Raw genomic sequence first — 14,776 nt, forward strand, 5'->3', positions numbered from 1 at the left:
TACACATTTTGTATAATTTCTGGTTCCTGACTGGACCTGAAGAGCTTAAATGGCAAAAAAAATTGACCAGTAGTGTATGTTTATTAATTTCCATTCCATTCATCATGAAATGACAATATTATGTAAAGAACAACTTGCAGATTCACATTATGTATATAAAATGACATCTGGTTTAAATAATGTATCATGACATTAAACATTAGGGATGTGGCATATAGTATTATACACAATAATATGGATCATTATAGTATGAAACAATACAAAACATCTATATGACTATAAGTAATATAGATAGTATTTGTTTTTGCTATTTGCTTTGAAGTGTTGACTATATAATTTTGTTTGTTTATGTAGACTATAGACTATATAATTGTTTGTAATCATGTTACATTAAATGTTTTGTTTGTTTTCACCTCTTTTTAGTTCATATTTACAAATGTATACATTTTGTATTTTGTCTGGTTAGGCCTGTCACAATAATTACATTATCGACTTATCAAACACTAAATGCACACTACCTTAGTAATATTTGATAATTGTGATATTATCTGTTGTGTTTATTTGAATATTTGTTTACATATATATAGCAGAGAACAGTATTTTAGCTAATAATGCTGTAAAAATATCTTCAATAACTGCAACTCCATGCACACGGTGTGGACTGCAGTAGGTAAAGAAAAGAGTATAAATTTCCCAAAGTTTGATTATTTGAAATTTTGTTGTATTTAAAATGGTATAAATGCTTTGTATGAATGTCATAATATATATCGTCCACAAAAAATGCTATCATGACAGGCCTATGTCTGGTTATTGACTGGATCTGAAGAGCTTAATTGGTAAAAATAAAGTGGAAAAATGGGGGTTATCCAAAAAGTTTTACTGGCAGTGTATATTATTTATTTATGTATTTATAATTTTCATACTTCTGTTTCTATTTTATTTTTTTATTATTTCATTTTACCCTGTTTTCAGTTATCAGAGCATGTCACAGCTATTTAAGTGAAATAACCTTTATTTAATTGGATTATTTAGCTGTGAATTGATTCTGAAGGTAAAATAAAGGTGCTGTGAATATTTACAGTAAAGGTTTTTAAATGAGAGAGTAAATCAGCTGGATCCAGAGGCTGGTTAGATGAGTACATGCTGAAGGTTGTAAAGTCCCTTTTCCATGGAAGTGAAGCCCACCCCAGCCGCCTGAGAACCTCCGACTGAGGGAAAGGCGATTTCTTGTAAATGCCTCCGCTTCTAAGAAGTTTTCCGTGCTGGAGGCGTCACGTCGGTGGGCGTGTTTTGATTGGATGCGGGGGAGCGGGGGCGTGGCCACGAGCTCCATTCACACAAAATGAACAGACATACTTTCTTTCCCCCAAAATAAATCTCCTCAGATCTTCAGATCAGCAGTCAGTGCAGAGCATAGTGATCACTGAGCCGAGGTGAGTAACCCAGAGCAGAGCTGCAGAAGAGCGGAACTACAGATATTATTGAGTAGTATTGAGTATTCAGTGCGTCACTTATTGAATCCTGTGTTTTGAATGGGTTTAAAGATGAATCCAGGAGGGCGCAGACTGAAGCAGTGGCTGATCGAGCAGATCAACAGTAATATTTACTCTGGGCTTCTGTGGGAAGATGAGTATCACACCATGTTCAGAATACCGTGGAAACACGCTGGAAAGCAGGACTACAACCAAGAGGTGGATGCGTCCATTTTCAAAGTAAGCATCTCTCTTTATTAAAACAAAAATGTATTTTTCTCATTTGTGGATTTTAGATATCACTTTATTTATACTATAGAGAAATTCACACGCTGCAGCCACACAGAAAGCACAGAATATAATACAAAAATAGCTTAAAATATATAATAAAGACAAAGAAATGTCATATAAAGTTTGCAATAAATTATCCTATATAATTTTTATGCAGTATTAAATGTTTTAAATTGTGTTCAACACAATCCAAACATTGTTTTAAAGTTCAATTTAATTCCTATAGACCACTAAAAAAATAATGAGTTTACCAAATTAAAATCTCTGGAATATAATCAAGAGGAAGGTGGATGATCACAAGCCTTCAAACTAAGCTGAACTGCTTGAATTTTTGCACCAGGAGTAAAGGCATAAAGTTATCCAAAAGCAGTGTATAAGATTGGTGGAGGAGAACATGCCAAGATGCATAAAAACTTTTAAAACACAATGAATATGAACTTGTTTTCTTTGATTTATTTGAGGTATGAAAGCTCTGCATCTTATTTGTTATTTCAGCTCTGGAACCTCTCAGAATGCAGCTCATGCTGGCTGCTTAAGCACACACTACTGCCATCTGGTGGTGTTTAAGTGCACTGCAGATAGCAGACGGACTAGTTTACATATAAATAGTTCAGTGGAAGAAAAGACTGCAGCAGTAAAATCCAGTTATGAAGAAGTATTTTAACAACACCTAGGAACTGATCTCTACTAATATCTTATTTATTTATGCATTGAATCAATGTGCATATAATCCTTTATAGACCTTTCTATATATGTTAATGCATGTGTGCAGTAAGTGCACCCTCTTTTAAATAGAATTTAAATAGAATTGTAGTGTTGTGAATATGCCAACATCAGCATTTGTAGAGTGATTTAAAGTAATGCACATTATATTATTCAATTAAAGCATCAACAATCAGAGAATACACAAACAAGATTTTTTTCTGTACCTTACGAAAAAGTCAGCAGATTTGTATTGTAGTTAATATGGTTACAGAATAATCCACCCTATTGGAGATGTTAATGGACTAATTACAATAAAACTGCATAAAAAGTGTTGTAGGCCTTTTGTATGCATGTGACATTTAAACACATTGTGCTAATTACATTATTTGCAGTTAGTTTACTTTTATATAATTTATTACAACAATATCATAACTATATATATATATACATATTTAATACCTTGGTTCCTCTAGGCTTGGGCGGTGTTTAAGGGAAAATTTAAAGAGGGAGACAAAGCTGAACCGGCTACATGGAAGACCCGGCTGAGATGTGCTCTGAACAAGAGCCCCGATTTTGAGGAGGTGACAGAACGCTCACAGCTGGACATCTCAGAGCCCTACAAAGTGTACAGGATTGTCCCCGAGGAGGAGCAGAAGTGTAAGTGTGTGTTTGAGACTTTTCTTCATATTTAAGCTACAGAAAAGTTCACTGTGTTCACTCATATGAGCCTAATGCATCTTTCTAGTGGAGTAAAATTAATTAGAGCTTAGAGGCTTTTAGGTAATATCTGTTTTGACCAAAGATAACATAATTATGTCTTTCTACAGTGTGTAAAAGTGCCACCACTACCTTGAACATGAGCTGCCCACCTGAAGGGTCTGAGATGGAGTGCAGTCAAGCAAATACAGACCTAGACAGACTCATTAAAGAGGTGAGAGCTTTAGTCCAATTTCTGTAATGGAATTGGCATTAACAATACCACTATTTTAAAATAGCAGCTATACAGGAGAAGGAAAATACATGTAAAACATTTTTATGTCATGTTTTTAAACAATTTTCGAGAATTTCTATTGGTCAATTCATCATGAAATTAAAATATCATGTATAGAACAGCTTCCACATTTACAATATATATATATGAAATGGAAATACAAGGTGCATGCTCAGTCATCTGGTTTAAATACTGTATCATGACTTAATTAATTAGGGATGTACCATATACTTTTATACACAATAATATCATAATTTTTTTTATAAATATAAAAAAATATATAAGACAATAGTAATAGATTTGCAATTTGCTGTAAAGTGTTGACTATATAATTTTGTATAATTGTTTGTTTGCAGTTTATAAGCATGTTGCATTAAATGGTTTGTTTGTTACATTTGTTAACATTGGCAACAATATATTTTGTCTTATTACCAAGAGCATTATTACAGCAAAATATTCTAAAACATTGTGATATTTGTTTAGGTCCATATCACCCACCCCTAATAAATATATTACTACATTACTATATAGTTCTGCACTGAACTGAACAGCCATTCTTTTAATATGTGCAGACACCAAGCGACGAATACATGAGCATTATCAAGAGGAGCCATTCTCCAATAGATGAGAACAGCAACCTGCAGTCCCCGCAGGAGTGGTGGCACCAGGGCTCGCCCAGCGGTAAGACCATTATGCTCTGACCAAAACACCCTTACTGACATATACACTGCGTGGGAAAACGGGAACAAACTACCACAGACAGTACAGTTTAATACGAGCAATCTAACTCCCTTTTTTCCTATAATTTAAAGTGCTGCCTAAAGTTCTGATGCATTTTCTTTGTTAATGGACCTGTAAAGCCGCCGTCAGCAGGTTTCATTGTTACTCAGTTGTGTGAAAGGCATGGTACTGGTCTACTTAAATAAGAGCTAAAAAAGCTTGTGTTCAGTTTTGCATGCTAAGGGAGACAGATTGGCTAATTTCCGTTAGAACGTTGCTGACTTAGCTTCTGTCTTTGTTGGTCCCATGAGCATTGGCTAGAAGAGCTGAATAAGATTTTGCTGCATGAAATTATGTGTTAAGGGTCACATTTTTTTAAATGCGGAAAGTGGAAATCTACTTCTATGTTTCTGAGTAACCACAATAAGTCACCCAGCAAATACTTTACATTAATACTAACTAAATCCTTCAGTATCTACTCTGAATTATTCAGTAACTACTATACATTATTAGTTTTCTCCTATGTATTGATAGTAACTACTAGAAATTATGAGCAGCTACATTACATTGTACAGTATCTACTGTAAATTATTAATAGCTACGAATAATTTGTAACTGTTTATTCAGTATTATTCAGTAACTACTATATGTTTTAGTAGAAACTTTCAATTATGCAGTTTCTACTATAAATGTACTAAATATACTATTATAAATTGTAAGTACTCTAAATTAAGAGCGGGCACACTACGAGCAGGCACACTACGAGAGCAAACAGGAACTGAAGCTACACCAGACTGCGCTTTTTACTCCATTTTAACTGCAGCTACGCTGTAAGAGCAACAGCAAACGCGCTTTTCAGGGCGCTTTTTCGGACAAGGCTGAGCGATTCTCACTTGAGCGGGGCGTGGCAAACCCCCTCATTCACACATTCTCTGTCTACACACCTCAGGGGCGTTACTCACGCTTTAAAAGACAGCCTGGTGGAGCTGATTTCCTATATCGCCCGCACCTGCGCGCAAATTCAGACTCCTATATCGTCACTCACACTCGCCGAGGCGTCAGCTGTTGTGTGAAGACCCTCTCGTGTGAAGACCTAACTCGGGTAAAGACCTGCGAGTCTACCTGCGCGAGTCCACCGAGCAAGGCCACTGACAAGGCAGCCCGTCCTACTGCCTCACAAAATGTGCTCCCATCACATACCTGTCATCTCCGGTACGCACAGAAGGCGTAAAAACACACATAGGCGCCAGGACCATACTAACCTGCGTCCTCTTAAGCAAGCCACGCCCACTACTACCTCATTCTCTGTTGGGCTGTGGAACTGCCAGTCGGCGGTTAATAAAGCAGATTTCATCGCCTCTTATGCAAATCATCTCTCACTACAACTACTGGCTCTGACTGAAACCTGGATTAAACCTGAAAACACTGCTACTCCGGCGGCACTTTCAAATAATTATTCCTTTACCCATACTTCTCGTCTCTCAGGACGAGGAGGTGGAACTGTCCTATTGCTCGCGAATGGCTTAAAATACACTCCACTATTACCTGCAAACTCATACAACTCGTTCGAGTATCATGCCACACTGGTTAATACTCCATCAAAACTTACTGTCGTTGTCATCTACCGTCCTCCTGGATAAATGGGCGAGTTCACGCATGAACTTGACATGCTACTGTCTTCTATCCCCGAGCAAGATTGTCCCATGCTCATTCTAGGGGATATGAACATCCATCATGACAGTAACAGCTTCACAGACTTCTCATCCCTCATGCAGTCTTTCGATCTGGAGCCCCCCAACACATAAAGCTTGCAAACATCTAGACATGATCTTCACTCGTAACTGTGACACCGACTCTTTAACTGTCACTCCTCTACACCTCTCAGACCACTTCTTCATGCAACTCAACGTTCGCATTTCGAAAAATCCCACAGCTACTCCTACTATGGTCTCGTTCCGCCGAAATCTTCGAGATCTCTCAGCAGACCAGTACTCCTCGCTGGTGACTGACAATATGCCTCCATTAGGCTCATTTTCATCACTCAATGTTAATGATGCCACTGATACTCTTTGCTCCACATTAAGCTCCTGTTTGGACGACCTCTGTCCTCAAACATCTCGAGCCATTAAACCAAGCAAACCGCAGCCATGGCTCAAAAATGACACGCTCAGGGAACTACGCTCCAAACTCAGAGCTGCTGAAAGAAAATGGCAAAAAAGCAAAACCAGACAGACCTAAAAAACTACCAACTGCTCCTGGCTTCTTTTCAGCCAGCCTCACTGCTGCTAAAGCTGAATTCTATCACAAAAAAATCAGCTCCCTCACAGACTCCCGGAATTTGCTACATTCAAAACACTACTCAACCCTCCACCTCCTCCTCAGGCTACCTGCCTTACGGCTGAAGCTCTTGCCTCATTCTTTACTGGGAAAGTGGCAGCTATCAGCAGACAGTTTACTGATGCGACATGTAGCAGTCCTACATCATGCTCTGCTGCCCGGTATCCCTCTACCGAAGGCGTCGCTTTCTCCTCATTCCTCGCTCCTCTCACTGAGAACGAGACACTGGCTCTCCTAACGCGTAGCCGTCCTACTACGTGTCCACTTGACCCGATTCCTTCAGACCTTCTGCAAACCATTGCACCTGCAATCATTCCGGCTATTACTCACACAATCAATGCCTCTTTAACATCTGATGTGTTCCCGACTGCTTTTAAACAAGCACAGGTCACACCACTGCTTAAAAAGCCTTCTCTCAACCCCGCCCAGGTTGATAACTACAGACCGGTCTCACTACTGCCTTTTCTTTCTAAAACATTAGAAAGAGCAGCTCTCAATCAAGTCTCTGGCTTCCTCACCCAAAATGACCTCCTGGACCAGAACCAATCTGGTTTCAAGAAAGGGCACTCTACTGAGACGGCTCTGTTGTCTGTGACAGAAGCGTTAAAACCTGCTAGAGCTGCAGGACAGTCCTCAGTGCTCATTCTGCTGGACCTCTCGGCTGCTTTCGACACAGTCAACCATGACTTCCTCCTAACTATACTCTCGAACATGGGGATCTCAGACAATGCGCTGTCATGGTTCAGATCGTACCTCACTGGTCGCTCGTTCAGGGTGTCATGGCAAGGACGGCTGTCCCCAGCCCACTCGTTACCCACTGGGGTTCCCCAGGGTTCGGTACTGGGACCTCTTCTCTTCTCAATATACACCACCTCTCTAGGTCGGGTTATCCGCTCACATGGTTTTTCCTACCACTGCTTTGCTGACGACACTCAGCTATACCTGTCGTTCTCACCAGATGATCACTCAATCTCTGCACGAATATCACAGTGTCTCTCAGACATATCCGCATGGATGAAGGAACATCACCTCCAACTAAACCTCTCAAAGACTGAACTTCTGGTCATACCAGCAAAACCTTCTATTCAACACAACTTAACCATATAACCATCGACTCTCTCTCTCTCTCACCGACAAAGGTTGCTAGGAACCTGGGTGTCATGGTTGATGACCAGCTTCTCTTCACGCACCATGTGGCCTCAGTTGCTCGATCCTGCCGCTTTGCGCTTTACAACATCGGAAAAATTCGACCGTTTCTGACGCAACAGGCCACCCAACTCCTGGTACAAGCTGTGGTAATCTCACGCCTCGACTACTGCAATGCCGTACTAACTGGCCTCCCGTCCTGTGTAGTAAAACCACTACAGATAATTCAGAATGCAGCAGCACGTTTGGTCTTCAACCAACCAAAACGGGCACATGTCACTCCGCTGCTCATTGAGCTCCACTGGCTACCGGTTGCTGCTCGCATCAAATTCAAAGTGCTTACAATCGCCTACAAGGTGATGACAGAACAGCTCCTTCCTACCTGCACTCGCTCCTGAAGGCTTACGCTACCTCCCGGCCGCTGCGCTCCTCCAATGAACGTCGCCTCGCTTTGCCAAACACTCACACAAAGCAATCCAGACTGTTCTCATACAGAGTTCCCCAATGGTGGAACAAACTACCTTCCACTACCAGATCAGGAGAATCTCTCGCTATCTTTAAGAAACTCCTGAAGACAGAGCTCTTCAAAGAGCACTTACTCTCCTAACACCTCTAAAAAACTAACTAATTCTAACCTCATCTCCTTCTTCCTCTTCTCTACTCCTCTATCCCATTATTTCCCTCTGACCTCCTTAAGGCCCTATCTATAGATGCTTTATTTTTAACTTCTATTATTTTTGTACTTAACCTCTTCTATTATTTGCACTTCAATATTGTAAGTCGCTTTGGACAAAAGCGTCTGCCAAATGTAATGTAATGTAATGTAATGTAATGTAAATTGAGTAACTACTATAAAAGCAACTACTATAAAGGCTTCAGTAGCTACTGTGCATTATCAGTTATAAATTGTAGAAGAGTAGCTACTCTAAATTATTAGTAACTACAAAATAATTATTAGTAACTGTTAGAAATTCTAGCTAACATGCATTTTTATTTGCTACTATCAATTAAGTGTCTACAATAAATAATTATTATTACTATTAGTATAAATGATGGCAAGTACTCTAAATTGAGTGACCACTATAGACAATTATATATTATAGTAACTACTATAAATTCTTCAGTAAATACAATATATTATTTGTTTTTACTATAAATTACTCAATAACTACAATACATTAATAATAAAATGCATTATCCAGTAAATACTATTATGCGATTATTAGTAACTAGTATAAGTTGTTAGTAAGTACTCGAAATCTGTACTATCAATTATCCAGTGACTACTACAAATAATTACTATTATACATTAATGGTAACTATCTTAAAGTAATCAATAACTGCCGTAGACTATTAATAACTACAACAATAATACATTTTTCAGTAACTACCATACATTTTTAGTTATTACAATACATTATTTAAAAAGTGTGTATAAAGTGCTAAGATATGTTTATTATAAAGGCAAAAAAGTGAAAATATAACTCATAATAATCTTTTTTTATCTTCTCTTTTTTTATTTACAGCTCTCCCTATTCTGCAAGATCCTTCACCAATAAATACCTTTAATGCAGGTAGGTGGACTCTGCTGTCATTTGTTGTTATTTATTTGTATAAGCTTGTTGTGTATTTTCATTTACTTTTACCATAGATTATGAAGATAATTATTAATTTATTATTTATTGTTGTAAATATCTTACTTATTAATCTTAATGTATTATTCACCTATTAATATGTACATTATGTTATGTAGTTATAAAAGTGTAGGCCCAAAGTGTGAGATTGTAGATAGTAATCTCAAGTATGTATTCTCTCTGTGTCTACAGCTTTCTCTCAGATGATGATCTCTTTCTACTATGGAGGAAAGCTAATGACCAGCACTCTGATCAGTCATCCAGAAGGCTGTCGGATCTCTCCCGGTCAGCCTCCCATGTCCAACCCCATGGTGTATGGCCCAGACACCCTCCAGAACGTGCGCTTCCCACCCGTGGAGCTCATCGAACACGAGCGGCAGCGCCACATCACCCGCAAGCTCTTCGGCCACCTGGAGCGCGGCGTGCTGCTGCGGGCCAACCGGGAGGGCATCTTCATCAAGCGCCTGTGCCAGAGCAGAGTGTTCTGGAGCGGGCAGGATGCACAGTACGGCCCTGGGCCCAGCAAGCTGGAGAGAGACGCTGTGGTGAAGATCTTTGATACTAGCCGCTTTCTTCATGGTAAGATCAGCTCTAATTAAGGTGTTCGGCCTGGACTGGTGCATGTGCTCCTATTACAGTGTTTTTCTTTATTTCTGTGTTCCTCAGCCCTCCAGCTGTATCAGGATAATCAGTACCCAGCTCCAGATCCTACAGTCTCTCTGTGTTTCGGGGAGGAGTTCAATGACTTCAGCACAGCCAAGACCAAGCTAATTATTGTGCAGGTAAGAATGAGAATATTTTGCTATTGTCCACCTGAAATATAGCTGTACAGTTCAGTATCAGTATACAGTGTTGTACTGTTTAATCTTGTTAAATCCTTTTAACCCCTTAAATTTCAACAGTAATAAATGTTTATCAAGGAGCTCCTTTAAAGTATTTAGTATGTAGTATTTAATTGTACCGCTATAAATGTAGTTGTTACTATAAATTATTCAGTAAATGCTATCAATTATTTAGTAGCTACTATAAATAAGGTAATTAATGAGATCAGAGTCCTGGCAGAACCATCTCTGCAACATCTAAGATATTAAGTGTAAAAACAGTCTGGTAATTAATATGCTCAACAACAACAGGAATGTATTTACATGTACCTGCATTAAAAGTACTCTTCCACATGCTCTGTGCAATTACACACTCTCACCAGAGACGCCTCTAAATCGAACAAACGTACAGACTGTAGCTTTATGGCAAAACATTTTCCTTTTGAAATGTATTTTTGTCTTAAACATGGTGTTTTGTCTCTGATTAGATCACAGCAGTGAACTGCCAGCAGCTGTTAGAAGCAGTGATGACCAGGAGAGCTCAGTACAGCAGCGGCAACCTGGAGATCTCTGACGAGATAGCCAGTGACCAGATGGCTCGCATTTACCAGGACCTGTGCAACTACCCCTCCCAGCGGGCACCCTGCTACCGGGACAACCTGCCCATCACTGCCTGAAGCACTGCCCTGAGATCAGAGCACATCCAGAGCAACTTCACAAACTGACTTAAAGTGACTTCTTTAAAAAGTAGACAGTAAAGAAGAGCAGCAGACTCGTAGAAGACTCTTTTACATTTCTTCACAACACGTCTGTAATCATGGCAGCAAGAAGCATTAGCACAACTGCAGTTAGATAAAGCTACATGTAGCACAGTGTTCTCTCAGGTCCTCAGAATGGACAGCAGATTAGAGATGAATCTGAAAATGTTCTCAGGGAAACTTTTTTTTTTTTTTTCAGTTTTAAAGCTTAAAATTTGACAAGAATTCTTGCAAGATGTTTGTGGAATTGCATATGTGACCAATGTATTACGTTTATCCTTTGTGTTTTTTTTTTTTACTTTTCTGTATGAGAGATTGTTTGTTGTGAGATGATAGGTTTTACTATCCTGGCATTTTTTTTATTATTACTCTTGAAATAAACATTTTTGTACAAATATTATATTGTTTTTTTTAATGAACAACTGAATAAACATTAGCAGATAGATAGTTTGTTAATAAATATAAAATTTACTTTATTATTTGACAAAATGCATTGAAATAAAATGGATTTTTTAATAGTTACAGTAATGACTAGTGCTAATGATTTAATAATCAGTCAACAATAATAATCTATTGTTAAAAGATACAGAATTTAATGAATTAAATAAAGTACTGTGCTGAAATCACCTTCATTTATTATGTAATATTTCAGTGTCAGAAAAAAAATACGAATTTCTGCAAAAATATTGCTTATTTTTTCACTTTTTGGCATAATGTTTCATTCATTTCATTTCATGAAAGACTTATATCAATCTAATGTTTTTATTATCCAATCAATTTTTAGAAGATATTTTTAAAAAGATTAGACAGAAAATATGTCACAATATATAATACATCAATACAAAAAATATGGCTCTGTATTAAACCACTGTAACAAACCTTGTAGTCCACTGAAACTGCCGCCATTAGTCTATCTTTTTCTGAAATAAAATTTGGAGCTTTTTAGGTTTGGAAAAATCATCCATTAGATTGTATGCTTTGGACCTTGGACAGGAAAGGAGGAAACATCCCTTATAGGTTTCTGCAGAAATTCTAAAGGTGAGTCTCTAAAAAAAGGTTAAATATGTTTTCTGACACTGTAAAATAGTATGATTTAACGTATTGTATAATAAATTAAACTATAAACTGACAGTGCAGTACATATAAGTACCATATTTACTGTACTTGTGTACTATTATGTTTTGCACCACCATGGAGCAGCATTTAAAGGAGAGTTGGACAGGCTGGCAATGACAATGTGGCCTCTTGAACTTAAAGAGTGACCTTTACTGTTGCACAGTACCATACATCACACTGTAAGAGTTTCAATTCAATAATCATACTTGTGCATTTTTGGCACTGACATATATTCATGTATGTATAATCATATAGAGTAGATGCATACAGTAGAACCACAAAAACATGACAGGTCTACCTGTGTTTTCACCCACGACCGGGGGTCGTCAGGGGGTAAGAATGAAAGGAGGAAGAGAGAGGGAGAGAGGGAGGCTGAAGGATATAGTAGTGATCCCTGTAGATGACGCACTGATACACATCCCCATTTCACTTTCTCTCTGCTCTGCTGACACATAGCCTTACAGGACTCCCCGACAGCAATGGAATCCCTGCATTGGAGGCCCAAGCCTTACATCATGACTGAGTATCACCAAGCTGTGTTAGGTGGCACTGAGTAGAACTGAGTAGAACTGGGTAATAATGAGTAGCTCTGATAGCACTGAGTAGCAATGAACAGAACTGGGTAATATTGAATGACACTGAGTAGTACTGTGAAGTACAGGGTAGCAATAACTGGTATAGAGAATTATTGGTAGTAATGGTTGTAGTACTGAGTAGTACTGAATAGCACTGGGTAGAGCTGGGTAGTACTGTGCAACAATGGGAAGCATAGAATGACAATGAGAAGTACTTTAAAAATACTGTGTGGTACTGGTTAGCATGAGGTAGTAGTACTGTGTAGTCGTTTGTAGTATTGAGTAGCACTGAACGGTTCTGAGTAGGACTAAGCAGCACATAGCAGTAAAGAACAGTACTGTGTAGTAGTAAGTCTCACTGAGCAGTTCTGGGTATCAGCGTTAGGGGTGTGCCATATCGTTTCGTAGACGATAATATCGGCAACATTTTTGAATACAGTGAACGATTATACCCTGAAATATCGTTTTTCATGACATATCTACTAGAGACAGACATCTGTCCAGTATCATTTATTTTACTTTAATCCTGGATATATGGAGATATTTGGAGCACATTATTATTAGTATCATGACATTCTGGATCATTGACTTCTGTTACATTGACTTCTGATAAAATTCTTGTATTTTTTTATATCTCAGTTAAAGGTTGTACCATATCATGCCTTATCGTACGCAATAATAAAACTAAAATATATTACTAAAATATATACTAAAAAATATTTTGTTGCAGTACTGTATTCTTGAGATATTTTTGTTTTAATTAAGTGTTTTATTATATGGTCAAGAGTATCGTTATTGCGAAAATACCATGAAATATCGTGATATTATTTTAGGGCCATATCGCCCACCCCTAATCAGAGTGGAACTATGTATGATTGGATAGCACTGAGTAGTACTGGGAAGTATTGAGTAGTAATGAGGATGAGTGCTGAGTAGCACTGAGTGAAACTGACCCTGCGTCCACACTGTAAAGCGACAACACGACAGGTGACCATCAATTTCCTATGGCGGGGCAAGATAGATCTTTGGACCTATCACATAAAAAGCGGTCCGAGGTCCTCAAACTTCTGCTCTCTGAACATTTTCTGTGGGAACGGCTGCGTTTCCAGCGCAGGTAAATCACAGAAATGGCCAAGAGTCTAGCAAGCTCGGGAGTCATAGCTGCAGAATAAAGTGACCAAGCAATTCCTCATATTTATAACATATTTTCCCTCCAAAATGTATATTTTTCAAGGGGGGAATAAACATACTGGATGGTGAATATTATATATGTCTTACTAAACCATTTTAGTGATCCTGATTTAGCTAACAAATAGTTAACAAATATTTACACATATTTAATACAAACACACATTTAATAGATTTTATTTAGGGCCAGTGAAGCAATAACATTTTTTTTGTTGCCTTTTTTTCTTGTCGAAAGCAGGACCATGATACACGAGCGCGTTGAGCATTGACATGCCCACAAGTGACAAACGCAGGGCGGCACGAGCAACTCGTTGTGTTCTTGTGTGAACACAGGGTGAGTAGTACTGTGTAGGATATATCTAAGTATTAAGTAGTACTAAGTAGTATTGAGGAGTACAGAGAAATCCTGGATAGTGTTGAGTAGCACTGAGTAGCATTGAGTAGTTCTGGTAATACTGAGCATAACCGGATAACACTGTGTAGTACTGAATTGCATCGAGTAGTTCTAGCAGTACTGAGCAACACTGAATAAAATCGTGTAGTACTGAGTATAGTTCTGGCTAGAACTGTGTACTGCTGAGTAGTGTGGATAGTACTAGGTCATAGTTCTGGGTCAAACTGGTTGAATTCATATTCCTCACCCTCATCTAATGAAGCAGCGAAAACAGATTTACTGTATTTTGTTTGAGAATGAACACACACTCACCCCCTCTCACCCACACATGCTTTCTCTCTCTCTCTCTCTCTCTCTCTCAAACACACACACACACACTCTCTTACTCTCTCTTCCTCTTCCATGGTTTGTGAGGCTGTAATGAAAGGCTGGGGTTCTTTAAGAGAGACAGTGGAATGTGTGGGCGAGAGCCTTTATGCTCCTGCGTTTCTCTGGAACATGAAAACAGAAGGTTAGATGAGCGAAGGGGATTTCTGATCAGTACCCAAAACGGACACTCACAAGACTTGTAACATACCGTGACAGAGGACGAGACACGAAATGAATGGAAAATAGTTATTTTAATTTA

General features: G+C 38.5%; 1 protein-coding gene across 1 annotated transcript; it reads left to right on the forward strand.

The window, feature by feature from the left end:
- Positions 1 to 1,255: 1,255 nt before the first annotated feature.
- Positions 1,256 to 11,272, forward strand: irf8 (interferon regulatory factor 8). Its single transcript, XM_007243994.4, has 9 exons — positions 1,256 to 1,433; positions 1,545 to 1,712; positions 2,942 to 3,125; positions 3,296 to 3,399; positions 4,032 to 4,140; positions 9,189 to 9,236; positions 9,489 to 9,875; positions 9,963 to 10,078; positions 10,606 to 11,272. The coding sequence occupies exons 2-9, from the start codon at positions 1,545 to 1,547 to the stop codon at positions 10,792 to 10,794; spliced, it is 1,305 nt and encodes a 434-aa protein (XP_007244056.1). The 5' UTR covers positions 1,256 to 1,433; the 3' UTR covers positions 10,795 to 11,272.
- Positions 11,273 to 14,776: the final 3,504 nt, after the last annotated feature.

This window comes from Astyanax mexicanus, chromosome 9 (assembly GCF_023375975.1).
Source record: "Astyanax mexicanus isolate ESR-SI-001 chromosome 9, AstMex3_surface, whole genome shotgun sequence".
NCBI classification, from domain to species: Eukaryota; Metazoa; Chordata; class Actinopteri; order Characiformes; family Acestrorhamphidae; genus Astyanax; species Astyanax mexicanus.